This window comes from Coregonus lavaretus, assembly GCF_964263955.1.
Source record: "Coregonus lavaretus genome assembly, chromosome: 13".
Taxonomy (NCBI): Eukaryota; Metazoa; Chordata; class Actinopteri; order Salmoniformes; family Salmonidae; genus Coregonus; species Coregonus lavaretus.
Genome location: NC_140000.1, coordinates 9,274,084 through 9,301,703, shown reverse-complemented (window position 1 = coordinate 9,301,703; position 27,620 = coordinate 9,274,084). Strand labels below are relative to the sequence as shown.

The 27,620-nt window shown below is 45.3% G+C and overlaps 3 protein-coding genes across 6 annotated transcripts in view; 1 reads left to right on the top strand and 2 right to left on the bottom strand.

The window, feature by feature from the left end:
* The window catches only part of LOC311139346 (serine/threonine-protein kinase SBK2-like), a gene marked incomplete at both ends in the record, with an annotated part of 8,236 nt that extends 6,749 nt beyond the window's left edge, over positions 1-1,487 (bottom strand). Inside the window, one exon of the mRNA XM_084174219.1 lies at positions 1,443-1,487. Within this exon, the coding sequence (XP_084030345.1) occupies positions 1,443-1,487 (45 nt within the window). The remainder of the gene's footprint in view (positions 1-1,442) is intronic.
* Positions 1,488-4,604: 3,117 nt separating this feature from the next.
* LOC311140681 (epsin-1-like) lies at positions 4,605-20,048 on the top strand. 4 transcript variants are annotated; one of them, XM_084175858.1, is made up of 12 exons: positions 4,605-5,057; positions 9,070-9,172; positions 9,930-10,088; positions 12,282-12,410; positions 12,822-12,942; positions 13,200-13,360; positions 15,161-15,232; positions 16,561-16,644; positions 17,267-17,561; positions 18,101-18,259; positions 18,499-18,735; positions 18,851-20,048. In XM_084175858.1, exons 2-12 carry the CDS (start codon positions 9,104-9,106, stop codon positions 19,306-19,308), a joined length of 1,944 nt encoding a protein of 647 aa, XP_084031984.1. In that variant the 5' UTR covers positions 4,605-5,057; positions 9,070-9,103; the 3' UTR covers positions 19,309-20,048. The 4 variants fall into 4 exon arrangements, with proteins under 4 accessions (XP_084031984.1, XP_084031985.1, XP_084031987.1 ...); XM_084175859.1 differs by having other exon boundaries at positions 4,616-4,658; XM_084175861.1 differs by having other exon boundaries at positions 4,637-5,057; positions 18,101-18,253.
* An 815-nt stretch (positions 20,049-20,863) lies between these two features.
* On the bottom strand, positions 20,864-25,046 carry LOC311139594 (forkhead box protein J2-like). Its single transcript, XM_084174502.1, has 9 exons — positions 24,763-25,046; positions 24,104-24,524; positions 23,921-23,995; positions 23,454-23,687; positions 22,925-23,357; positions 22,670-22,810; positions 22,401-22,502; positions 21,912-22,262; positions 20,864-21,384 (listed from the first exon to the last, which is right to left on the bottom strand). The coding sequence occupies exons 2-9, from the start codon at positions 24,422-24,424 to the stop codon at positions 21,281-21,283; spliced, it is 1,761 nt and encodes a 586-aa protein (XP_084030628.1). The 5' UTR covers positions 24,425-24,524; positions 24,763-25,046; the 3' UTR covers positions 20,864-21,280.
* Positions 25,047-27,620: the final 2,574 nt, after the last annotated feature.

Below are 27,620 nucleotides of genomic sequence, written 5' to 3'. Positions count from 1 at the left end.
TGTGTTGTGTGATAAAACTGCACATTTTAGAGTGGCCTTTTATTGTCCCCAGCACAAGAAGCACCTGTGTAATGATCATGCTGTTTAATGAGCTCCTTGATATGCCACACCTGTCAGGTGGATGGATTATCTTGGCAAAGGAGAAATGCTCACTAACAGTCCCCTGTAGCTCAGTTGGTAGAGCATGGCGCTTGCAACGCCAGGGTTATGGGTTCGTTTTCCACGGGGGGCAAGTATGGAAATGTATGCACTCATTAACTGTAAGTCGCTCTGGATAAGAGCATCTGCTAAATGACTAAAATGTAAATGGATGTAAACAAAATTGTGCACAAAATGTGCGATAAATTATTTCTGCGATCTTTTATTTCAGCTCATGAAACTTGGGACCAACACTTTACAGGATGCATTTATATTTTCTATGGAATTAAGGTCTGGAGACTGGCTAGGTCACTCCAGGACCTTAATGTGCTTCTTCTTGAGCCACTCCTTTGTTGCCTTGGCCGTGTGTTTTGGGTCATTGTCATGCTGGAATAACAATCCACGACCCATTTTCAATGCCCTGGCTGAGGGAAGGAGGTTCTCACCCAAGATTTGACGGTACATGGCCCCGTCCATCGTCCCTTTGATGCGGTGAAGTTGTCCTGTCCCCTTAGCAGAAAAACACCCCCAAAGCATAATGTTTCCACCTCCATGTTTGACGGTGGGGATGGTGTTCTTGGGGTCATAGGCAGCATTCCTCCTCCTCCAAACACGGCGAGTTGAGTTGATGCCAAAGAGCTCGATTTTGGTCTCATCTGACCACAACACTTTCACCCAGTTCTCCTCTGAATCATTCAGATGTTCATTGGCAAACTTCAGACGGGCCTGTATATGTGCTTTCTTGAGCAGGAGGACCTTGCGGGCGCTGCAGGATTTCAGTCCTTCACGGCGTAGTGTGTTACCTATTGTTTTCTTGGTGACTATGGTCCCAGCTGCCTTGAGATCATTGACAAGATCCTCCCGTGTAGTTCTGGGCTGATTCCACACCGTTCTCATGATCATTGCAACTCCACGAGGTGAGATCTTGCATGGAGCCCCAGGCCGAGGGAGATTGACAGTTCTTTTGTGTTTCTTCCATTTGTGAATAATCGCACCAACTGTTGTCACCTTCTCACCAAGCTGCTTGGCGATGGTCTTGTAGCCCATTCCAGCCTTGTGTAGGTCTACAATCTTGTCCCTGACATCCTCTGAGAGCTCTTTGGTCTTGGCCATGGTGGAGAGTTTGGAATCTGATTGATTGATTGCTTCTGTGGACAGGTGTCTTTTATACAGGTAACAAGCTGAGATTAGGAGCACTCCCTTTAAGAGTGTGCTCCTAATCTCAGCTCGTTACCTGTATAAAAGACACCTGGGAGCCAGAAATCTTTCTGATTGAGAGGGGGTCAAATACTTATTTCCCTCACTGTGTAGCAGCTCTTGTAATGGTTGTCTGATCTGTTGGCCACCATGCATTAATATAGTTCAACTGGGTTCTGACGTTATACTATACATCTCTGTAAAATAGGCTAGAGGTTACCTCTGTGTGGACGCTATGTGCTACAGCAGTGTAATTGATGGCAATATACACAGCCGCCCACAGCAGACATGCCCATGTCCCAGACACACAATGTCCCAGGCTCAGAGGTGTCCTGTTGGGTTAGGGTTGTAGGTTGAGGTTCTGGAGTTAGAACTGGGAAACGTGATCTCCGGACATTACTGTCTGACTGTACTCGTGTCAGTTGCTGTAAGGCACTTGTGACAAGTGTATTTGTAAAAAGAGCTCTACAAATGTATAATACAAATGTTAGTGATTGATGCCGGTGGACGTCACAGCGTTTGCGGAATTGTGCCTGTTGAAAGATGATTCTCTTTTATTGTGATAATGTTTTATAGTATTCATAATGATATGCACATGAACAGGGACTTATGCCTGAGGAGGACAGGATAGATGCTTTGTGTTGACGGACAGTCAGCGCAGGGGAAAATGGAGAGGTGTTTATGATTACTATTCATACCAGCAGAAACCAGAGCAACAATAAAATTACATAACACACTTCTGTGTGAATCTGAATGTGAAGAATGTGGATGAGAGGAATAGTTCCATGCATAACGAGATGATTTATAGGAGGTGATTTTATTTATAGCTGAATATCTGCTACTGGTTTTGCTGCTAAATTTAGGAGGTAGGCCTGCAGTAACGTCAACCGACACACAGCACAAGCCTAACCCTCTTGAAATCAATGTCAGACAAATCTCAATGATTTGTTGTTTACTGTCCCTTAGTAATATATCAATTTGGTAATTTGTGTTGTGTTGGCCGGTATTTTATCCTGTCATATTTGATAAATGCCTTGAAATATACGTTTTGAAATATGCTTATATTATTAAAGTATATTCATATTTGAACATATTTTCATATCACGGTTTCTAGGCCCATTTGGAAACAGTCAGGAGTCAGATATAAAAGTCAAGCTAAGTATATTAAGAGATTCAGGTTTTATATACACCATATATACAAACAGGATAAAATCAAAGCACATTAGCACAATTACACAAAAGGCTTCTTAGATCACACTTCCACTGAATAGAACTGACATTGGTGCATAAGTAAGTGCTGCTTTCACAGGACTATAATTATTGATGACCAAGTTACACAAAAGTAGAGCCTGACCGATATGTCGGTTCACCGATATTGTCGGCTGATATTGGACCTTTACCAATATATCGATATCGGCCGATAATTCCACTGATAAGCAATATTCAATAAATAGGATGAAAAAAGGGAATCTCATGATTATCTGAACACTTGCGGCCATTCTCATGATGTGTCATTATAGTCACAATGCAAGAAATCAACATTTTGAAGCATATTTCTTTGACAATTGCTCTTAAGGGATGGCAGTTTATGATGATTTCCAGGCTGTAAAACAATATATCAGCAGATATATCAGTATTTTGTGTCCCCCACAAAAATGTAATCTTATCCGACCCAAAAAACCTAAATCATTCGGCCTCTACACAAAACTGACCAAAATCTCAGAAAACCAAAACAGTGACAAACAAAACTACTGAATGAAAGAAAAGAACAGTTAGCCACAGCCCAGTTAGCCACAGCATTCACACAAACAGCTAATATTAATATCAACAGACATTCACCTTAGAGGGCAGTTTCAATTAGGCCTAATGCTTTCACCCCCAAAGCATCTGGAAGCGCATGGAACCAACTGGAATCAACTGAAAAAAATAAAGGAAAAAAATGGCATTACTGCAGTGGCATAACTTAAAGGGGAAATCCGCAGTTGAAACAATAACAAAGCGCATCCCCACCACTGTTTCTGTAAAAATCTGAAGGATGGGTCTGGAGAAATGTAACCACTCTCAAATTCATAGACAGAGCTATGGATGCAAGTTTACACACTCCCAGGAATGTCATACATGATGGATCATTAGCTTATACACAAACTTTCACACATCTAGATGGCCGGGCAGGGTGGGTGTGGAGCCAGAGACAGCAGGGGTTCAAACTGTAGAAACCAGTTCCTACATTTGAATATAAAAATGGATTTTACCAAACAAGACTTTGCTACATTTTATCTCTGGGACCCTTAGGATGACAAATCAGAGCAAGATTACTGAATGTAAGAATTGTTGTTGTGCACTCTCCTCAAACAATAGCATGATATTTTTTCACTGTAATAGCTACTGTAAATTGGACAGCTTTCTGCCCATATAAGACATGTCTATGTCCTGGAAAGTTTACTGTTACTTACAACAGTCATGCTATTCACATTAGAGCACGTTAGCTCATCTGTCCCATGTATGGGACACTGATCCCGTAGAGGTTAAAGCATCCATGATATCAACATTATAGTTTTAACCATGTTTTGAGGCTATACAGTGTTTGTCTACATTTACTTTGTTTACAAATATTGGAGTAAAACAAGCTTATATTTTTGGTTCTGATGGGGTACTACAGTTGAACTAAGTTCATGAGGCATTTTGAAGTTATATTCTTCAAGAATGAATGGGTACATATCATATGTCAAAACATCTATGTAGCAACTGAGCTCCTGTAAGTCGCTCTGGATAAGAGCGTCTGCTAAATGACTAAAATGTAAAAAAAATGTAAACTGCAGATTTCCCCTTTAACAAAATACAAATTTTGAATATTGGCAACCTTGCTCAACACATATCTTCTGAACACATTCGACCACACCCCTTACATTTCTCTTGGTCCTCAAATGTTTCTTAAACAGACAATGCACAGCACCGAAGCCACACAGTCTCAACCAACACACACCTTCAGGTACAATTATAGAAGTCTGAGGGGTGCTTTTATAGGCTACACTTGACATGTTCCTGCATACAAAACAATCAATAGCAATGGTCAGTTTGGCATTATGTTACAGTATAAAGCTTATTTATAAATGTGATAAATAGCCCTAAATTCCCATCCAGACAATGCAATAGGTTAGAATTTGAGATCAAATTCGGACTATTTTATGCGTAATGACTGTGTAGCCTCGCCCATTTGATAAATATTAAATGATGGGAGCGTGCAAAGGGGTGCGGTCTTTCCTGTAATCGGGAACGGAACCGGAAGTTCCGCCATCTCCTTGTACCATTCGAGCTACAACAGGGTCAGTATAGACTTAATTTAGATGTTCATTATGGTATATTGCCAACAGTTATTAAATATTATAAGTAATATTGACATAGTGAACGTTCCATAACCATCGGTTCTATGTTAAGGATGGTGGTGTCACTCGATCAGATCATAAATACCACTCGTATTCTGTTGCCACTTGAGCAGCTAGCCAGCTAGCAACAGGGTTCAACGTTATCTCATATGTTTGTACTATCGGCTACATCAGCTACCTAGCTAGGTAAATGGCAATGTTTCATTCAGTGTCGTGACAGGAATACCAATATTTAGTTAGTCGGCTTTCTCTCTCACGCTTTCCCCTTAACCCCCACAACAATTGTAAAACGTTAAAAGTGATTGCGACTGAGAGAGCCAAGGAGAAGAGGAGTTAACGGTAAGTGGCTAACGTTTTCCAGCTGATAGCTGGGAGGGTGGTACCAGATAGCTAACGTTAGCCAGCCTAGCTAGCTAACTAATTTGTTAGTGACCCCTTTTATCTGGTTTGGATGGCCTTCTAAGTTTGCCAATCAAGTTCATTACACTTCCCATTTTGTTCTTTGGCAGTAGTAGTTCAAGTATTTCCTGTAGTAATGTTTGCATTGGTTTTGAATCGCTATGTAGACTGTTGTGAGAGATGATAACTGGTTAGCATGCTAATTGGGTGGGGGTCTCTGGCTCAGGAGGGTGTGACTGTCTGATAGCGACTAGGAAGTGGGAACGAGCGTAGAGGCCACAGTTCTGACATTGTCTTGATCGTTACACCGCCCTTGTTTTTCTGGCGTTAGCACAAATATGGGCTAGTACTAGCGCCATAGCTTTGGCTTGCTAGCTAGTTCAATAGTTTGTTAGCTAGCTAATATTAGACTCAGCCAACTAGCTAAGTTTGTCTGGCTTCAGCTAGCTAGTTGCATGTTGGGGTTTGGTTGCCAATAATGCATCTGCCATTGAATCCACATTTTATGTCTAGCTAAAGTGTCAGTGAAACTCCAAGCAAGTTCTGATACTTATTCCACTGTAGGCTGTCCTGAATATTTAAATGTCAATGACCTCAACCCTACACATCATAATGTGGAGCACTGCATTAGCTAAGCTCCTTATCAATAGTTGAACTTGACAGTACAATAACATAGCTACATGCAACAGGACAGGAGACGTCCAGGGGTTGCATGTAGCTATGTTATTGTACTGTCAAGTTAAACTATTGATAAGGAGCTTAGCTAATGCAGTGCTCCACATTATGATGTGTAGGGTTGAGGTCATTGACATTTAAATTCAGCACAGGAGGTGTCTGTTTCAAGAATTTAAGATCTATTTTTTCTGAGCATTTCTCAATTCTTGAATTGGAATTTCAGATAATTTCCTAAATTTACGTAGAATTGGCCTGAACCCTGTTGAATTGTGAGAGATATTGGCTAAACTTGTCCCTTATCTACATTCAGTCTTGGTAGATGCCTTGCATGAACTTTGGAACGTTGCTCCAGTAATCTCTAAACTGACTTTTGGAATGGTTATCTCTCTGCTGTGTTATGCAACCTAGTCTCCTATTAGTACAACCTGTCGTCTTCCACTCCTTATTAGTCTAGTTGGCCACACTGTGCTAGGGTTATTCAGCAGCACTGAAACAATTTTGGCAGAGGAGACGGTAAAGTCATATAGGAATATGTTGTACCTACTTATTAGATGAGTTTATTAGTCACATACACAGGGTCACAGATGTAAATGCAGGGCACAGTGAAATTCTTAAGCTCTGAGCTCCAACAGTGCAGGTCAAAAAGAGAAGTGAATGAAGCCCACTGGGATTATTCATGCCACAGCATTGTTAAACAGCCCACAGAGTACTAACATGTAGTTCAATGACGTCAAATAGTGACACTGTTCAAGCCTGCATGCGATGGCCATGCCCATCTGACAGCATTAAGTGGGTCAGATAGTGAAAGTGAATCAAAACTAAAGTAGGGGCCCTTGAGTTTTTCATAATGTCAACCATGCCTGTCCTGGTACTGTATGTGTGGACAAGAACATCAAGTCTGCTGCGCCCCTGCCCAAAACACTTTGCCTAATTCCAATGAAACCCTGCCTAGCCCATACATAGCCTAGCCTACGTTGTGTTTGGGGTGAGGAGAAGCTCAGGGTTTTCACTTTGGGGCCCTCAACACATACCGGTAAGATTAGTGTTGTCATCTCACGCTCCACAGGTTTTTTATCACCCTAAATCTGTGGTTTTGGGACTCAATGTCTCTGTGAGGAGAGATGGACAGCCTGAGACAGAGCGCTCTGTAAACGAGTGGAGCCAGAAAGAGAGAAACCGAGTGAGAGAGTGAGTGTGTGTGTGCTGAATTTCTCTCTCTGTTGACATAGTAAAGGAGCACTATGTCCACTCAATTTGATTGCTGGTTTAGCTTTTCTCTTTCACCCAATGTCTGCCTGTTTATCTTGATGTCTCTCTCTATCTTGCTGCTTTTCTTTTTCTCTACTAATTTCTTCTTCTCTGAGTTAGGCTACTCTCCTCCTCTCTGAGTTAGGCTACTCTCCTCCTCTCTGAGTTAGGCTACTCTCCTCCTCTCTGAGTTAGGCTACTCTCCTCCTCTCTGAGTTAGGCTACTCTCCTCCTCTCTGAGTTAGGCTACTCTCCTCCTCTCTGAGTTAGGCTACTCTCCTCCTCTCTGAGTTAGGCTACTCTCCTCCTCTCTGAGTTAGGCTACTCTCCTCCTCTCTGAGTTAGGCTACTCTCCTCCTCTCTGAGTTAGGCTACTCTCCTCCTCTCTGAGTTAGGCTACTCTCCTCCTCTCTGAGTTAGGCTACTCTCCTCCTCTCTGAGTAAGGCTACTCTCCTCCTCTCTGAGTAAGGCTACTCTCCTCCTCTCTGAGTTAGGCTACTCTCCTCCTCTCTGAGTTAGGCTACTCTCCTCCTCTCTGAGTTAGGCTACTCTCCTCCTCTCTGAGTTAGGCTACTCTCCTCCTCTCTGAGTTAGGCTACTCTCCTCCTCTCTGAGTTAGGCTACTCTCCTCCTCTCTGAGTTAGGCTACTCTCCTCCTCTCTGAGTTAGGCTACTCTCCTCCTCTCTGAGTTAGGCTACTCTCCTCCTCTCTGAGTTAGGCTACTCTCCTCCTCTCTGAGTTAGGCTACTCTCCTCCTCTCTGAGTTAGGCTACTCTCCTCCTCTCTGAGTTAGGCTACTCTCCTCCTCTCTGAGTAAGGCTACTCTCCTCCTCTCTGAGTAAGGCTACTCTCCTCCTCTCTGAGTAAGGCTACTCTCCTCCTCTCTGAGTAAGGCTACTCTCCTCCTCTCTGAGTTAGGCTACTCTCCTCCTCTCTGAGTTAGGCTACTCTCCTCCTCTCTGAGTAAGGCTACTCTCCTCCTCTCTGAGTTAGGCTACTCTCCTCCTCTCTGAGTTAGGCTACTCTCCTCCTCTCTGAGTTAGGCTACTCTCCTCCTCTCTGAGTAAGGCTACTCTCCTCCTCTCTGAGTTAGGCTACTCTCCTCCTCTCTGAGTAAGGCTACTCTCCTCCTCTCTGAGTAAGGCTACTCTCCTCCTCTCTGAGTAAGGCTACTCTCCTCCTCTCTGAGTTAGGCTACTCTCCTCCTCTCTGAGTTAGGCTACTCTCCTCCTCTCTGAGTTAGGCTACTCTCCTCCTCTCTGAGTAAGGCTACTCTCCTCCTCTCTGAGTAAGGCTACTCTCCTCCTCTCTGAGTAAGGCTACTCTCCTCCTCTCTGAGTTAGGCTACTCTCCTCCTCTCTGAGTTAGGCTACTCTCCTCCTCTCTGAGTTAGGCTACTCTCCTCCTCTCTGAGTAAGGCTACTCTCCTCCTCTCTGAGTAAGGCTACTCTCCTCCTCTCTGAGTAAGGCTACTCTCCTCCTCTCTGAGTAAGGCTACTCTCCTCCTCTCTGAGTAAGGCTACTCTCCTCCTCTCTGAGTTAGGCTACTCTCCTCCTCTCTGAGTTAGGCTACTCTCCTCCTCTCTGAGTTAGGCTACTCTCCTCCTCTCTGAGTAAGGCTACTCTCCTCCTCTCTGAGTTAGGCTACTCTCCTCCTCTCTGAGTAAGGCTACTCTCCTCCTCTCTGAGTTAGGCTACTCTCCTCCTCTCTGAGTAAGGCTACTCTCCTCCTCTCTGAGTAAGGCTACTCTCCTCCTCTCTGAGTAAGGCTACTCTCCTCCTCTCTGAGTTAGGCTACTCTCCTCCTCTCTGAGTTAGGCTACTCTCCTCCTCTCTGAGTTAGGCTACTCTCCTCCTCTCTGAGTAAGGCTACTCTCCTCCTCTCTGAGTTAGGCTACTCTCCTCCTCTCTCTGCCGCTCTCTCTCTGTATTAACTCACTGTACACTTTGCCCTGGCTGCTATTTGTTTTGTGTTGTATTAACTGTTTTACAACCACTGTCTCTCTCTCTTTCTCTGTGTGAGTCAGATTTTCAGTGGAACCCGACAGCCAGACGGTTGCCATGTCGACCTCATCGCTACGGCGACAAATGAAGAACATTGTCCACAACTTCTCAGAGGCCGAGATCAAGGTTCGCTCGTCCTCTTCCCCCTTTCTTTTCTCTCTTCCTCTCCGACCACTTTTCCACCTACACATCTTTTTAAAAATGTTATTCTTCTCCGTTTCCCATTGTCCTCTTCCTCCTTTCCTCACCACTTCTTTCAAGGCTATCTCACCTCATCCTCCTCCTCTGCTTCCTCCCTCTCCAACTCTTTCTTCCTTTCCTCTCCTCCCTTCTGTCTTGACTTCTCTTATCTATTGGTACTTTTCAAATAATACATTCCACTGTGTACTCCCTGCATCACCTCCTCTCTCTATCTGGGTTAATGTAATCATGTTATCCATTCATCATGATGGTTCTATCCAGCCTGTGTATTCTCACACTTCTTCTCCACAAATCTGAGAGCAGGAGAGATGATCAGTTAAGGTGACCTACGATCACGGCTGTGGACTTATCAGGGGTTCATTTGATTAAAGTACTTTGCATAATTGTTTTGTCTGTTTTTACATGTTTAGTCGTGAGCTTCAAATCGTAATATGTTTTGTTGGCTTGAGCTTGCCAAGGGAATGAATAGTCTGTTGTCTTGATATAAACTACCAGCTGATTAATCAATTAATTGATCACTAAATCACAACTTTGAATGTTCAATGTTGACTGCTTTGAAGTTTTTCTGATGTTCCATGTCCCCCCCCCCCATTGTCCCTGGTCTTTGCCCTCCCTTGTCCCTGGTCTTTGCCCCCCCTTGTCCCTGGTCTCCCCCCCGTCCCCCCCCCGTCCCTGTCTCCAGGTGCGGGAGGCGACGTCCAATGACCCATGGGGCCCCAGCAGCTCTCTGATGTCAGAGATAGCAGACCTGACCTACAACGTGGTGGCCTTCTCTGAGATCATGAGCATGGTGTGGAAACGCCTCAACGACCACGGCAAGAACTGGAGACACGTCTACAAGGTTTGCTTGTGTGGGTGGTATGGGGTGGTGAGAGAGGAAGTGAAAAGGAAAGTTGTGCGAATGTCTGTTCAATATTGACCATAACAAGAACGGGTGACATGTAGTCTGTCTGTCTCGTTTGTCGGCTCACACACACTCACTCTCACTGTTTTATGTGTGCACATAGAAATAGGAATTAGAATACTAGAATGGACATAACCAAGTATTTGTGTAACTAAAGCAAGATAAACCACAGCCCGTCGTTTCAAATGGGAACAAATGTGTCATAGTGGGCAGAACAAGCAAGGAGGTGGGCAGAGCCAAACACGAGCTAGCGAGATCCTATTGGCGCGTTCTAGCATGCATTTGCATATTTGCAATAACTCAATTCGCCTTTGCACTGTTTCTAAACAATGCATATTTTTTTAATACTTTAGCAAAGGGTCAAGTTTACTAAACTTAGTCCACTCTGTTCATAACAGATTTTAGTTTTGGAAACAGAACTGTATTGAGATCAATTGTTTTATCGATGAGAAAATTAGCAGAATGTCTGCCAAATCCATTCCATCTTCTCCCATTGCCGGACACTGGGCTTCCTCTCACTACCAAATGTGAGTGGAAACGCCAAACGGATGCTTCACATTTATACATCCGGTGAAATATCTGTCTCATTGTTCTATCTGTGACATAAGGCTTCTTATGACAGTATAAAATATCAGCCATTTTGGTCAGGGAGTAGGTCAGCCAGTGATGAGATATTGTGTAAAACAACGAATTTGAAGATTATCTGAACATTATGCTTGTTATCTAGCCAGTCCGTTTTTAGTGGAATCAATGATTCCATGAATTCTTAAAATTAACTGCCATATATCCGGTAAAGAGGTCAATGGAACGCAGACCGTGGGGAATAGAATAAGGACGCCGGATTGGTGCAAATTCAACCAATCTGATCTAACAAGGTGGATATTCGTCAAATCCGTCATGGTTGATGTATTGTAACAGGCTCACAATGTGATTACTAAAGTCCGATTTGGCTATTTTCACTGCATAACATTTCGATGTAGTTCCTTTTCAGGTTTAGAAGAAGTTGATTGCTAAATGCTAACTCCTGTTCATATAAGCTGGTAGCATAGCTACACTACATAACCAAAAGTATGTTGACATCTGCTCGTCGAACATCTCATTCCAAAATTGTGGGCATTAATATTGAGTTGGTCCCCCCTTTGCTGCTATAACAGCCTCCACTCTTCTGGGTAGGCTTTCCACTAGATGTTGGAACATTGCGGCAGGGACATGCTTCCATTCAGCCACAAAAGCATTAGTGAGGTCGGGCACTGATGTTGGGCGATTAGGCCTGGCTCGCAGTCGGTGTTACAATTCATCCCAAAGGTGTTAGATGGGGTTGAGGTCAGGGCTCTGTGCAGGCCAGTCAAGTTCTTCCACACCGATCTCAACAAACCATTTCTGTATGGACCTCTCTTTGTGCACGAGGGCATTGTCATGCTGAAACGGGAAAGGGCCTTCCCCAAACTGTTGCCACAAAGTTGGAAGCACAGAATCGTCTAGAATGTCATTGTATGCTGTAGCGTTAAGATTTCCCTTAACTGGAACTAAGGGGTCTAGCCCAAACCATTATTCCTCCTCCACCAAACTTTACAGTTGGCACTATGCATTGGGGCAGGTAGTGTTCTCCTGGTATCCGTCAAACCCAGATTTGTCCGTCGGACTGCCAAATGGTGAAGCGAATGGGTGTCCACATACTTTTGTGTATATATATAGATATATAGATATATAGATAGATATGAGAGATATAGTGTAGCATACAGAAATCGGTGGTGGTAATCAAAGTAGTTTTGAACTGTAATGCAGTTGCTTGGTGACGATGACATTAACCTGTATTGGGGTTGACATCCATTCAAGCATTATACTCAGATTTTTACCTCAACATAGTGTGAAATACACATATAAACAATAGCCTAAACGTAGGGTAATTTTGCTGGGGGGAAATGAGGAGATTCAGGATCTTCCTTCACTGCCCTTTCCCGCACTAGTTTCCATGGCAATTCCATTGTTTTGGTCGAGTTCGATTGACCTCTTTACCGCATCTATGGCTGCCATTCTCGTCCCATTCTGGAACTTTGAGGGTTTATGACATAGCTTCTCTAGTAATTTAATAGGATCTCTATGGTTTCTACTGTACTGTGTGTTCTCCAGGCTATGACTCTCATGGAGTACCTCATAAAGACGGGTTCAGAGCGCGTGGCTCAGCAGTGCAGAGAGAACATCTACGCTGTCCAGACTCTCAAGGACTTCCAGTTCATCGACAGAGACGGCAAGGACCAGGTACGACGCGCGCATGCACATGCACACACGCGTACACACACACACACACACACACACACACACACACATTCCCAAACACATACTGGTACAGAATCACCACTCGCCTCTCATTCAAGGACTTTTTACAATGTTTTCACTGTGACCTCATACAAACACAGAGTGAAAAGCCAACAGTAACATGTTTATGGGCTGGTAATGGCTGGAGAACAATAGAGCAGGTCACAGGGAAAACACTGCATGGAAATGGAAAGACTGAAAACAGGAATGTAGGATGTAGCACTTAGTTTGCAGGTAAATAACTGACATTTATCAACTGTTAGAATTCAGGGACACAGCTGCGTTGTTATGAAGGTTGTGCACTGAGTGTTGTATGTACGCATGTGCTTTCACCTGCGTGTGTGTGTGTGTCAGGGGGTAAATGTGCGGGAGAAGGCCAAACAACTGGTAACACTGCTGAAGGACGAGGAGAGACTACGAGAGGAGAGGATCCATGCACTCAAGACCAAAGAAAAGATGGCACAGACCACCAGTGGTGAGAGACATCTACGTTACCCATCCTGCACCAGCCACCAGGGGATCTGAAAGGGATTAAGGAGGAAAGCAAACCACAGACAGAAATGTCGTTTTAAGTTGTCTGCTGTGATGCAGAGTTGCCCTGATCCTGGAGATATGCATGTGGTGTTTGCAGGCTTTTGTTCCTGCCCAGCTCTAACTATGCCATGATGCAAACAATAATATTCTCTTTCCCCACCTTTCCCTGTCCTCCGGTCCCCTCATCCCATCCCCCAGCCTCTTCGGCCCCCTCAGCTCCAGGTCTGGGGGGTGGAGCTCTGTCTCAGGGCTCTCACTCTGGAGGGGCGGACCCAGAGCAGGCGTGGCCACAGAGCTCCGGGGAGGAGGACCTGCAGCTGCAGCTGGCCCTGGCCATGAGCAAGGAGGAGGCGGAACAGGTACACAGTACAGCCAGCCAACCTGGAGCTGGTGGAGGGTAGGCTGAGCCCCGCTGGCCAACCACACTGTTAACCTGAGGTCCAATGGTTTGATAAACGGGTTGATTTGTATAGGATATATGCACTGTACACCCTACAACCACTATACATAGAATATATACTCATATAAACTCAGCAAAAAAAGAAACGTCCCATTTTCAGGACCCTGTCTTTCAAAGATAATTCTTAAAAATCCAAATAACTTCACATATCTTCATTGTAAAGTGTTTAAACACTGTTTCCCATGCTTGTTCAATGAACCATAAACACTTAATGAACATGCCAAAAGGAAGATGTCCCGGGTCCCTGCTCATATGCGTGAACGTGCCTTAGGCATGCTGCAAGGAGGCATGAGCACTGCAGATGTGGCCAGGGCAATAAATTGCAATGTCCGTGCTGTGAGACACCTAAGACAGCGCTACAGGGAGACAGGACGGACAGATGATCGTCCTTGCAGTGGCAGACCACGTATAACAACACCTGCACAGGATCGGTACATCCGAACAGCACACCTGCGGGACAGGTACAGGATGGCAACAACAACTGCCCGAGTTACACCAGGAACGCACAATCCCTCCATCAGTGCTCAAACTATCCGCAATAGGCTGAGAGAGGCTGGACTGAGGGCTTGTAGGCCTGTTGTAAGGCAGGTCCTCACCAGACATCACCGGCAACAACGTCGCCTATGGCCTATGGCACAAACCCACCGTCGCTGGACCAGACAGGACTGGCAAAAAGTGCTCTTCACTGACGAGTCGCGGTTTTGTCTCACCAGGGGTGATGGTCGGATTCGCGTTTATCGTCGAAGGAATGCGCGGTACACCGAGGCCTGTACTCTGGAGCGGGATCGATTTGGAGGTGGAGGGTCCATCATGGTCTGGGGCGGTGTGTCACAGCATCATCGGACTGAGCTTGTTGTCATTGCAGGCAATCTCAAAGCTGTGCATTACAGGGAAGACATTCTCCTCCCTCGTGGTACCCTTCCTGCAGGCTCATCCTGACATGACCCTCCAGCATGACAATGCCACCAGCCATACTGCTCGTTCTGTGCGTGATTTCCTGCAAGACAGGAATGTCAGTGTTCTGCCATGGCCAGCGAAGAGCCCAGATCTCAATCCCATTGAGCACGTCTGTGACCTGTTGGATCGGAGGGTGAGGGCTAGGGCCATTCCCCCAGAAATGTCCGGGAACTTGCAGGTGCCTTGGTGGAAGAGTGGGGTAACATCTCACAGCAAGAACTGGCAAATCTGGTGCAGTCCATGAGGAGGAGATGCACTGCAGTACTTAATGCAGCTGGTGGCCACACCAGATACTGACTGTTACTTTTGATTTTGACCCCACCTTTGTTCAGGGACACATTATTCAATTTCTGTTAGTCACATTTTTACATTTTAGTCATTTAGCAGATGCTCTTATCCATAGCGACTTACAGTTAGTGAGTGCATACATTTTCATACTGGCCCCCCGTGGGAAACGAACCCACAACCCTGGCGTTGCAAGCGCCATGCTCTAACAACTGAGCTACAGGGGACTGACTGTGGAACATGTTCAGTTTATGTCTCAGTTGTTGAATCGTGTTATGTTCATACAAATATTTACACATGTTAAGTTTGCTGAAAATAAACGCAGTTGACAGTGAGAGGACGTTTATTTTTTTGCTGAGTTTATATGATAACAGAAGTATCCGGGCATAGGAAGGTTAACCCAGGACAATGTGTGTTTCCATTCACTCACCTTTACCCTCTGACCCCTGACCCCCAGACTACTGTGGCCCCTCTGGAGGACGCAGAGCTCCGCTATGCACTCACACTCAGCAAGGAAGTACAAGAACAGGTCAGGGGGCAAAGGTCACCACCTGACCGACCGATCATCATCTACCTATCTATCTGTCAATCTGTCTAGCCAGCCGGCGGTCACTCCATCGAGTCTTAATCCCAATCAAAATGAATGATATTCATAGGAATTATCTGTTGTTTCATTAATTCCAAACACACAAATGTCAATGGGTTAATAATATAAGCGGGTAAGAAGGAAATAAGTAGTTTTTAAAATAACTCTCCTATGATTTCATCTGTGTAAGATTATGCATGGCGAAGACTTCATAATTGGAATGACTCAATTTAACCCGTAGCAGTTTCTGAATGAGGGATTACTACCATTTTATTATTCCATTGCAAATGACTGTTCTCAAAGCATGCCTCAAACTACACACACAATGACATACTTAAACACACTCAGTTAAAGGCATCTTCCAGTGCCAGCACTCTGGAGGGCAGTATTCAACCAACACCGGTATTCAGAAGTTTAGAGGGTAAGGCAAACCAACACTCTACCTAAATATAAAGACAGGTTGTTTTATCCCAGTTTACTTTCTTTTGTCTCACAAAAATATATTTAATTTATTTATTTTTATTTTACCTTTATTTAACCAGGTAAGCCAGTTGAGAACAAGTTCTAATTTACAACTGCGACCTGGCCAAGAGAAAGCAAAGCAGTGCGATTAAAAACAACAACACAGTTACATATGGGGTAAACAAAACATAAAGTCAAAAATACAACAGAAAATATATATATACAGTGTGTGCGAATGTAATTCTTAATTATAGATAAAACCTCAATGTCATTCTAGGACCACAATGTCATTCTAGAATCCCGACGTCATTCTAGAATGTCAACTTCCTTGTAGAAGCACAAGAAGAGGACTGTTGGTTTGTCTGCCCATGAACACTGCTAGATACAGGTAGTGGTTGAATAGAAAGCCCTGGCAGACTGTCCACTGTGGCTGGGACCCTGAACAGTTTCTTCAGATGGTGAAGTTGGAAGCTGCCCATAGCGGCTGGTCTAGAATCAGTTTTTGATTTCCTCAAGGAAGGGAGAATGTTTTCCAACTCCCTAACGTGGGTTGAGGAGAGCTGATCTGAGAGCAGTCACTAAAGGCAGCATCTCTCCTGGAGCTTTGCATCAGGGTCAGATATGCTTCCTGGGGGAGTGAAATTAAGTTTCTCCCTAGACACTGATCTAATGTCAGTTTAGCATTTTCACCCCAAATGGCTTTGGCTACAATTTGGAGGTAGTAAGCTGAACCTAGATCTGTGCCTATGGGCTGGCCTGCCCGAGCGCTTGTCGCAGGTGATGACATCACAGCTGTATGTGATTGGCAGGAGGAGAGGCTGCGCAGGGGGGACGACCTGAGACTGCAGATGGCCATCGAGGAGAGCAGGATGCAGAAGGCCAAGCCAGAGGAGGTGTGTGTACGCCAGCCATAGGGGAGGGATGGATGGGGGCTACACACACTCTTTAGACAGTACCACTCTGTTCCTCATTCTCTCTCCTGGTGTTACCTGCTGTAGTTGTGTCTCTCACCTGTGCGTTCTGTGTGTGTTGAGTGAGTGGAGAAAACTGAAAGCTAAGGTAGTGTAGGCCTACACCAAAAGTGTTTCTGAACCCTATCAGGTATTCGTAAGCTTTTTAAATTAAAACTTGTGCTTGAGCACTGAATGAGTTTGCCAATTATCTCAGTGACCGGTCAGCAACATCAATACCCAACGGACCGGTGCTGGTCCCCAGACCACAGGTTGAGAAACAAGAAACACCACTCGCTCTCCAGTTCCGGTACTAGTTGATCTATCCCTTCTTTCATCCTCTGCTTTTATCAAGGCAACTGTGTGTGTGTGGTCTGTGTGTCAAGATTTGTTTAGTGTGTGTGTGTGTGTGTGTGTATGTATGTTAACTAAGCGTATGCTCTGTGGTTTTGATTTTGTGTGTATGAGAGACAGAGACTACACTAGCCTTGAGCTCATTGACTTATCTTGGTGTCTGTCCTACAACATCAGTGTGTGTTATAACCTGTGTACTATCCTCTCCCAGAGTGCGTTAATGGAGCTGAGTGCTGTGGACCCCTGGGGGGCTCCTGCTGCTGCCTCTGGGGGCTCTGCCGGCCCCTCACCCCCTCCCACAGTCCCCCTCCCAGCCCCCTCTGCCTCTGGCCCCTGGGGCCTGGCCCCCGCAGACCCTTGGGGCACCTCGTCGCCCGCCACACCGCCCAACGTAGACCCATGGGCTAGTGGAGGGACAGCCCCCCCAACGATAGCCCCCCCGCCAGACCCCTGGGGAGAGACGGCCTCCTCAAGAGTCAACTCAGTTGACCCCTGGGGACCCTCAGGTTAGTGACCTCTGACCTTTACTCCCCTGGCCTCATCTACATCTGTTACTCTCATTCCGTCTCCTCGTCCCACACCCCTACCTACTCAATCTGGATGGACATCAATACATTTGGTCTATTTTCCAATACTCTTCAAATGACCAGCATGTTTAGATCATTTGGAATGTGACCCTCCATATCTCAGTCAGGGATATCTCTGGTTTCAATAAAAGATCTCTGTCCGTTCTTACCTCCTTTCAAGTGAAAAGACTGGCTGTCCAGCTCTTCCATATCAGTACATATAAATGAGAGAAAGGAAGACATATTGGACTATTGGGATCCAGCCCAGCTCCTTGTTCCCTGTATATTGTACGGTGTTGTGCCGGGTTGGGTTCCATTCCTGTTCAGTTCAAGAGATTAACAATCCTCATTGAAAATAAATGGCACTTTTGAAATCTTGAATGGGAATCCAATTCATCTTTTGAATTGACAGACTTGAAATAGTATTGACCCTGGTGTTGTATGTGACCCAAACCCCTGTGTGTCTCCCTCCCCCATAGCTGTGACCCCCCCCAGTGTCGACCCCTGGGGCCCCTCTGTGCCCCTCTCCACCTCCTCCTCTTTTGGGGGGCCAATAGACCCCTGGGCTGGGGATGGGGTTGACCCCATCATCACCTCTGACCCATGGAGCGACTCCGCCAAACACACTAACGGCACAGGTACAATCACACACACATTGACACACACACACACACACACACACACATAATGGCACGGACACATGGATGAGATGCTCACTGACCCCCCCCCCCCCCCATTCACCCACCTTGCATTCCATCCTCCCTCAGTAATAATGGTATAATGCTGTGGTGTCTAATCTGATTAGTCACTATAAATACAGTACTCAATGTTCATTTTCACGCTCTCTCTCTCTCCTTCCCTCCCTCTCTCTCTGTAGGACACCCAGAACTGCGAGGTCAGTTAACGGGCGACAGTGCGGGTTCTCCAGTGCCCTTTGACCTCACATCTCTGTGCTCTTCACTTCCTGTCCGTAAGACCCCCGAGTCGTTCCTGGGGCCCAACGCATCGCTGGTGGACCTGGACTCACTGGTGTCTTCTAAACCCAAACCTAAACAACCACCACCTCCATCAATCTCATCCTCCTCAACACACAATCCCTTCCTCCAGACCACAGGTACTGATAAAACACACACACACACACACACACATATTTTTAAGCACTTTGTGACAAATGTGTTTGTAAGAAATGAAAGGAAAGTAGATTGATTGAAGTATTCTCTCCTCTCCAGCCTCGTCTTCAGCTCCTGGCATGGCTGTCACCCCGGGCAGCACAATCTCCAGCAGGGGGGTTTCCCCGACGCCACCCCCCACCTCCAACCCTTTTGGCGCGGCCGTCCCCATGTCCTCCATCTCCCCACAGCCCTCCACGCTGGGGCTCAGCGGCCTCCGCACCAGCCCTGTACCGCCCATCCCCATGGCATACCCTGGCATGGGCATGGGGCCTATGGGAATGGGAGCACCAGGCCTGGGGATGGGCATGATGCAGAGCCCCATGGGAATGTCCCCCTATGGCGGCCTCTCGCCCATGGGTCCTCCTGTGTCCTCTCACTTCATGGGGCCCGGAGGGGCACCGCCCCCACAGCTGAATTTTGGGGGGCCTACGGGGGCGGCTGGAGTGATGGGGGCCGGGGGAGCAGTGGGAGGGGCAGGAGTGACGGGCGCCAGCACCAATCCCTTTCTTCTTTGAGGACGTTTCGGCACTCCCCCTTCCTCTTCAACACCCAATTCAGGCCCTGCCCCGCCCCCTGGCTCATCTACTGCCCCTCCCCCCAGAGCGATCCTCCTTCAACACAAACAATTTATGTTTCCAAAAAGAAACGTGTACATCTCTATATTTAAAGAAAAAAAAGAAAATCAAAATTTGTTATTTTCTTTCAGAAGCATTTACATGTATTTTTCTCTTAGCTCAGATGAATTTCAACAACAAATAAATCTTGTTTATTTTGGTTCCTTTAATTTCAGTGGGATGTAGCGGGAGGGAAATAGACGTTTATTTATTTTTATTTAGTTTTAATGTGTGTTAGTTTCTTTCAGTCCTTTCTGAAATAAATGTGTGGGTGTTTGAGAGTTAGGCTTCATCAGTAATGTCACTCAGATATAATATTGTATTATTGCACTGACCGAGAGAGAGAGAGAGAGAGAGAGAGAGGGGACATAGCCACTAACAAACTGAAACAGAAACAAACTCCTGTACCTGCCGCTTCCTCTCTCTGTCTGTAGAAGAAAAGAAAGGATGAGCATTGAAATGAAAAGAGTGCATGAAGGAGGATAAAGAACTCCTGAACAAGATTTGGACTGAAAAAGCTTATGTTAACAGTTCAGGCACAATATAGTCAAATCATTCAATAGCTGTTCTATTTTTAATTGAATGTTTAATGTCATTTCTTTCTTTCTTTTTTTGCTCCTGGGAATGAATAAACAAGGAAATTTTTTTTACGCAATTATGCCATTAAATCAAATGCTTATTTTTCTTACTGATTGTCATTGAAATCAAAAGAAGGCATCATTATTGGTTGAGGAGAGATGGAATGTGTTGTGTGGAAGAGAATGAGTGTGTGCAAGCGTGTGTGTGTGTGTGTGTGTGTCAATGTGTCTGTCTCCATTCATTCTGTGTCCTCGCTTATTTGTGATTCAGAAGGCAAGATACAAAATCTATTATTTTTGTTTTTAAAAATTGTCACTTGTAGCGATGCTATGTGATGTTGGGATTTCAAATGAGGTATTATAAGGGTCACATTTTTCTGCCAATTTTATTTCACAAATTTTTTGTATTAATCAGAAGCATTAGTCTTTCTCACTCTTTCATACAGGATGCCTAGTCTGCAGGTGTTTCTCTCGGCATGACTGGCACCACCTTTCTGTTTATCCCTCACTCCTACGGGGGGAGCGCTACAGATGCTTCTTTGAAAAAAAGACAATTAATTCAATGAATGAAAGAAAAAAAACTTAAACAACAGGGGACTTGATAACATGCTCCATGCTGTTTCTTTTAATTGAGTTTGATGAATTGATTGTTATTTTATATCAACTAAAATATCTCTCTTTTATCGGGTAAGGTCATTTTGTGTGGTGTTAACTGTGAACATTCACATTTGAAAAGTAAAATGAAAAAAAATAAAGAAATTTAAGAAATAAAACAAATCCACAAAGGGTATGTCGCCTTACGTTACAAATCTGTCTGTTTGGTGTACTGTGTGTTTGATGTGCCAATGCTGTTGGACAGGGAAAAACTGGGACAATAATTCATTTTTATAATATTTTATTAACGTGAAGTCTCCTCTGTCAGTTGGAGGATATATGCATGTCCAGAAGCTTCTGTGAAGACTTCCAGATGATGGGGATACAATTGCAGCAAATAAGCATACAGCATTCAGTCATAATCAATGTACCAATGACCATCCTCACTGTCAAGAGTAGTGTCTGTGTGTTTGTGGTGAGGCAGCTGAATATAGGGTGTAGTGTTTTGTATGTGAGCCCCCTCGGAGTAGGAGGAAGTTTCCCCTAGATACTGATCTAAGTTCAGTTTTGCATGTTTCCTCCCAGTGGTCCAGGTTTGTTTTTGGGGGAGAGTAAGCTGATCCTAGATCTGTGCCAGCGGGCAACACTGATCCAGTAGGCTTCCTGAATGGAATCGTGGGGCAAACAGAATCCACTCTGTGTCAGGCGATCAGAGAGTCCCAGTCAAAGTCATCTTGGATCTCCTCACTGTTGTTATGGAGATGTTTCATAGGGGGACGGGGTTTAGGTTGAACTTGGATCCCAGCTGTGTGAGAGTGGAGAAGAGAGGAAGACACTATGATAAGCCTCCTTTGTTGACTAGGAAAGAACTGCACAGACCTCAAACTATTACAAGGAGTACAACTCAAGTCCCTTTCAAAGCAGTTTAATGTTCACTTCCCTATTATCACTTCCCGTTTCCTCATCTCCTTCACAATGTGACGTCATGAGGTGACTGGGGTGGACTTTCCACCTTACCAACCCAGCCCTGTCCCTGTTACATTCGTGGTATTGAGGCCAACAAAGGCAAGGAAACAGGAAGCCATTTGATTACATCAGAGTGATGCACTGTAGCATGCCTACTATATTTGACTAAATAACCCCAACCTGTACCATTGAGCGAAGCAAAGCTTTACACTGATAGAAAATATTACTTTTTGTAAAACAAACAAAAATAGGCTTTGCAACAAAAAAACTTGCCAAAACACCACTACTGTGTACTGGAAGTTGTAGAGCTAAAGTACTGTGTAACTAGTTTAGAAAGGCGTCTTGTGACCATGGCTGAGGTCTCACCATTGGTCTGAGGGGCTCCGGGCTGGGTCAGGTGGGGCCTCTGTAGACTCTGGGTTTGGGGGTGGAGGGGCCTCCTGGGGGGCTGCCCACTGCTGGAAGGGGGGACCAGAGGGGGGTAGGCCAGGGGAGAGGGGTGAGTCAGGCTGGCCAGGGTGGGGGTGTTGTGAGTAAGGGATGGGAGGAGCAGAGATTGAGGGGCACCGTGGGCCAATGGGGAGTTGTTACCGGAGGAAGAGCCAATCAGGCCCTTCTGAGTGAAGAAACGGTTCAGCGAATCACAGAGCGAAGTGAAGAGCGTTGGCTCCAGCGCCCAATCACAGAGCTCGGCCTGGCGCATGCTCTCCAGGAGGTCTGGAGGAGAGAGGGAGGATGGGGGAAAGAATAGCAGGGCGGAAGAGGAAGATTGACAAAAATAGTTATCACATTGACATAATGTAGAAATAAATGGGTAGCATTAATCTATAATAATCATGTCGTTTGTTAAGTGACCTGGGTGGCTAGTGAGGTCAATGTTGGCCCAGTCCAGACTGCTGGCGATCCTAAAGCTCTCCTTCAGAGTGTCTGTAGTACTGAACCAGTCTGCTGGCACCACTACAGAGATAAACAGAGAGAGAGGGGTGGCATAGTTTGTCAAAGACTTAGTTACTGTATCATATTCACATAGTGCAGTGACAAGCCTACAGACACAATTGAATAGATTTTTGAAGTGCTAAGGTGTTCAGGTGTTGAGTGTTCAAGTATTGAGTTGTTATAATCACCACTGCTGTGAGACAGTCTGTCTGCCTCAGGAGGAGGCCCAGGCGCTACAGAGGGTACAGGACGAGGGGAGAGAGGGGGGAGGGTTGGGGTGTGCAGTGGGGTACTGTCATTGGTCAACATAAATAAGGGACCCACGTCCGCTACAGAGAGAGAGAGAGAGAGAGAGAGAGAGTTAAACACTCACATACACACATTCTCTGACAGCACAGAGAGATACATATAAAAACACATTTAGAAAGTGAGAGAGAACGTACATTGCGAGGCCACTCTCTCCCTGACGCTTCTGCAGAGGGACTGGAAGGAGGTGTAGAGGTCTGGCAGGTTCAGATCAGAGAAGGAGAAACGGAGATGGGGATCACAGGAGTGAGACGAGGCGTAGGTAGGGGCAACAGAAAGAGATGGGACAGAAAGAGCGGGAACAGAGAAAGCAGGAACAGAGAGAGAGGGAACAGAAGAAGAAGGGAGAGTTTGAGGAGAGACAGAAGAGGGGACAATAGAGTGAGAGGTAGAAAAAGAGGGGAGAGAGTGAGGGAAAGAAAGAGATGGGAGAGAGTGAGGGATAGAAAGAGATGGGAGAGAGTGAGGAACAGAAAGAGAGGGGAGAGTAGCAGGGGCAGTAGATGGGGAGACAGTCGCATGGGGGACAGAGAGAGAGGAGACAGGGGACTGCATATAGGGTGGCCGTTGCTGTGGAATCAAGGTGATAGACAACAACAGCTTGTTATTTGGTTGTAATCTTTATCAATCTACTGGATACATTTGTTGGGACTGAACTTACTCTACCTTGCAGGGTGGGGGGGATAGTGAATGTTGGTGGGGTGATAGTTGTTGACTAGGTTCCTGTGGCGATGCTAAAGGCGTATAAAGGTCTGTCTGGGGTGAATTCTGTTTCTCTGCCTGCATCACTGAGACATGGGGGACCTGGATGGACCCCTCCTCCTCTTCAGCTGGAAACGGACGCTTGGTTCCTCTCAGCGGATTGGGCTCTGAGGGGCTGTCCATCATCCAATAGGAACCCTGGAAACACAAGAGGTGGAGGGTTCTCACAATTTAGAGGTATTACTACAAAAGTACAAAAAAGTATGAAACTGTAATATATTCAGTATATTTTGAAATATCATACTTTTATCTATTTCTAGCCTAGGTATTGTATTTCACAGAGAACAGTGGATCACTGAGTGTACTGGCCACTAACGTCTTCACATGTGGCATCTATGTGGCCCTGTTTGAATGTTTTTAGAATGACTCACCTTCCCAGGGTCACTTTGGGGTCGAGGAACCTTCCGGAAGCATTTATTGAGGGACAGGTTATGGCGGATGGAGTTCTGGGAGGCAAAATAAGCATGAACATGTATTGCATTAACACTATTTTTGGACACTCGATTTTGGACAGTTTGGACATGGAGTGTTTGGAGTATTTCTGATTACTGCACCTTCCATCCCCTGCCAGATCTGCTGTAGTAGGGGAACATGTCACTGATCCACATGTAGATGTCATTCAAACTCAACTTCCTGCCAGGGGCGGCCCCTATCGCCATGGCGATGAGGGTGGCGTAGCTGTGAGGGGGCTTGGCTTTGGATCCAGAGGAAAGAAAGGGGGCAGGGATGGGGGGAGGAAGATCACTTCTCTCCCTCCCTCTCTCTTTCTTTCTCTCCCCCTCTTCTCCTCTCTCTCTTCCTGATCGCAGTGAGCTGACTCCCAGCTGGGGGAGCCAGTCTATGCTGGTTAGACTGGAGTCCAAGTTAGAAGACATGCTCTCTCTCTCTCTCTCTCTCTCTCTCTCTCAGGGCACTGAGAGTTGGAACAAAAGCCTGCAAACACTGAAGCCCTCCAGGACCAGAAGTGCCCACCTGCTGTAGAATATAAGATGTATAAGAACAGTTCTATAGAACAACATTATAGTAAGATTCACCACAGTAATGCAATACTGTCATCAGCACTGTAGTTTTAGATGGTGTTGTTTACATGTCACGTTGCGTTTCAATGGAAATATAACACTCACAATAGAGACTGACTTTGCTATGTGTCATAGCACTTCAAGTGTTTGTTTCGAGTTTTCTATTTAGTTAGGAGTAAGAGTGACTGACTTACCTCTCCCGCCTTGGTCACTGAAGGCCCCAAGGCCTCAAACACGTAATATTTGATGTTCTCATCAGTTGTGCACGACTCTGAGTGTCAGGTTAGTGTTATTCCTCCCTCTTTCTTTATCTCACTCTCTCATTCCCAATCGGTTGATCCTCACCAGCACTCTTATCGTCTTTTCTCTTTTTTTAAGTTTGTTTCAGTGTGGAGAAGAAAAAAAAACGTATAGCAGACTCTGCTTCCTTTTTCTCTCCCGCTCTCTTCTTCCCCTCTTTTTCAGTCTGCCCTTGAATGAGATCATCCACTCCTCCCTCTCTGTGACATCAGATTCTGTTCCTCCGCCTCTCAAGGGTTGTCTACACCCCTTGTCTGCTTGAGGAAGTTGCCACAGTTCTAGGATTAGATTACCATACCTTCATTCCGTGGGCTGTTAGAGTGAAAATACAAAACTACACTTATTTCAGTGCCTATAGGGTAATTTGTGAATTTTTACCTAGTCCTCTGTCTCATCTCTCCCCTGTGGACTGTAGAAGGTGGAGTGGAAGTGTCAGAGGAAAGCCCTAAAAATGGTGAAAGACTCCAGCCTCCCAAGTCATAGACTGTTCTCTCTGCTACTGCATGGCAAGCGGTACCGATGCACCAAGTCTGGAACCTGAACAGCTTCTACCTCAAGCTATGAGACTGCTAAATAGTTAAATACTTAACCAATAGCTACCTGGAATATATGCATTGACCCTTTTTGCACTAACTCTTGACTCATCACATACACTGCTGTTACTGTTTATTATCTATCCTGTTGCCTAGTCACTTTATCCCTACCTACAGTGAGGGAAAAAAAGTATTTGATCCCCTGCTGATTTTGTATGTTTGCCCACTGACAAAGACATGATCAGTCTATAATTTTAATGGTAGGTTTATTTGAACAGTGAGAGTGTCACGATCGTCATAATGATTGGACCAAGGCGCAGCGTGATATGCGTACATCTTTTTAATAGTGTACTGGCAACACGATACAAAATACAAAACAACCAATTGAAACGTGAAGTCCTCGGTTAACAACACAAACCAACACGGAACAAGATCCCACAAAACACAAGTGCACAACAGGCTGCCTAAGTATGGTTCCCAATCAGAGACAACAAGCAACAGCTGATTCTCGTTGCCTCTGATTGAGAACCACCCCGGCCAACCTAGAAAACACAAGAACTAGAAACTGAACATAGAACACAAAACATAGACCCTACACACCCTGGCTCAACATATAAGAGTCCCCAGAGCCAGGGCGTGACAGAGAGACAGAATAACAACAAAAATATCCAGAAAAACGCATGTCAAAAATGTTATAAATTTATTTGCATTTTAATGAGGGAAATAAGTATTTGGCCCCCTCTCAATCAGAAAGATTTCTGGCTCCCAGGTGTCTTTTATACAGGTAACGAGCTGAGATTAGGAGCACACTCTTAAAGGGAGTGCTCCTAATCTCAGCTTGTTACCTGTATAAAAGACACCTGTCCACAGAAGCAATCAATCAATCAGATTCCAAACTCTCCACCATGGCCAAGACCAAAGAGCTCTCCAAGGATGTCAGGGACAAGATTGTAGACCTACACAAGGCTGGAATGGGCTACAAGACCATTGCCAAGCAGCTTGGTGAGAAGGTGAAAACAGTTGGTGCGATTATTCGCAAATGGAAGAAACACAAAAGAACTGTCAATCTCCCTCGGCCTGGGGCTCCATGCAAGATCTCACCTCGTGGAGTTGCAATGATCATGAGAACGGTGAGGAATCAGCCCAGAACTACACGGGAGGATCTTGTCAATGATCTCAAGGCAGCTGGGACCATAGTCACCAAGAAAACAATTGGTAACAATTGATCCATTCCCCCCCAAAAAAACAAAAACAAAAAAAAAAGAAAAAAAAGAAAAAAAAGAAGAAAACAATTGGTAACACATTACGCCGTGAAGGACTGAAATATATATGTATTTGGTCACCTACAAACAAGCAAGATTTCTGGCTCTCACAGACCTGTAACTTCTTCTTTAAGAGGCTCCTCTGTCCTCCACTCGTTCCCTGTATTAATGGCACCAGTTTGAACTTGTTATCAGTATAAAAGACACCTGTCCACAACCTCAAACAGTCACACTCCAAACTCCACTATGGCCAAGACCAAAGAGCTGTCAAAGGACACCAGAAACAAAATTGTAGACCTGCACCAGGCTGGGAAGACTGAATCTGCAATAGGTAAGCAGCTTGGTTTGAAGAAATCAACTGTGGGAGCAATTATTAGGAAATGGAAGACATACAAGACCACTGATAATCTCCCTCGATCTGGGGCTCCACGCAAGATCTCACCCCGTGGGGTCAAAATGATCACAAGAACGGTGAGCAAAAATCCCAGAACCACACGGGGGGACCTAGTGAATGACCTGCAGAGAGCTGGGACCAAAGTAACAAAGCCTACCATCAGTAACACACTACGCCGCCAGGGACTCAAATCCTGCAGTGCCAGACGTGTCCCCCTGCTTAAGCCAGTACATGTCCAGGCCCGTCTGAAGTTTGCTAGAGTGCATTTGGATGATCCAGAAGAGGATTGGGAGAATGTCATATGGTCAGATGAAACCAAAATATAACTTTTTGGTAAAAACTCAACTCGTCGTGTTTGGAGGACAAAGAATGCTGAGTTGCATCCAAAGAACACCATACCTACTTTGAAGCATGGGGGTGGAAACATCATGCTTTGGGGCTGTTTTTCTGCAAAGGGACCAGGACGACTGATCCGTGTAAAGGAAAGAATGAATGTGGCCATGTATCGTGTGATTTTGAGTGAAAACCTCCGTCCATCAGCAAGGGCATTGAAGATGAAACGT

Excerpts from the sequence above, each read along its gene's own strand:
- LOC311140681 (XM_084175858.1), top strand. The coding sequence starts at position 9,104 with ATGTCGACCTCATCGCTACGGCGACAAATGAAGAACATTGTCCACAAC. Across the intron at positions 9,173-9,929 it reads TCTCAGAGGCCGAGATCAAG|GTGCGGGAGGCGACGTCCAA; the intron begins GTTCGCTCGTCC and ends CCCTGTCTCCAG. Across the intron at positions 12,943-13,199 it reads GATGGCACAGACCACCAGTG|CCTCTTCGGCCCCCTCAGCT; the intron begins GTGAGAGACATC and ends CCCATCCCCCAG.
- LOC311139594 (XM_084174502.1), bottom strand. The coding sequence starts at position 24,424 with ATGTCTTCTAACTTGGACTCCAGTCTAACCAGCATAGACTGGCTCCCC. Across the intron at positions 23,996-24,103 it reads GATCTGGCAGGGGATGGAAG|AACTCCATCCGCCATAACCT; the intron begins GTGCAGTAATCA and ends TTTGCCTCCCAG. Across the intron at positions 21,385-21,911 it reads CGGAGCCCCTCAGACCAATG|CTGGGATCCAAGTTCAACCT; the intron begins GTGAGACCTCAG and ends ACTCTCACACAG.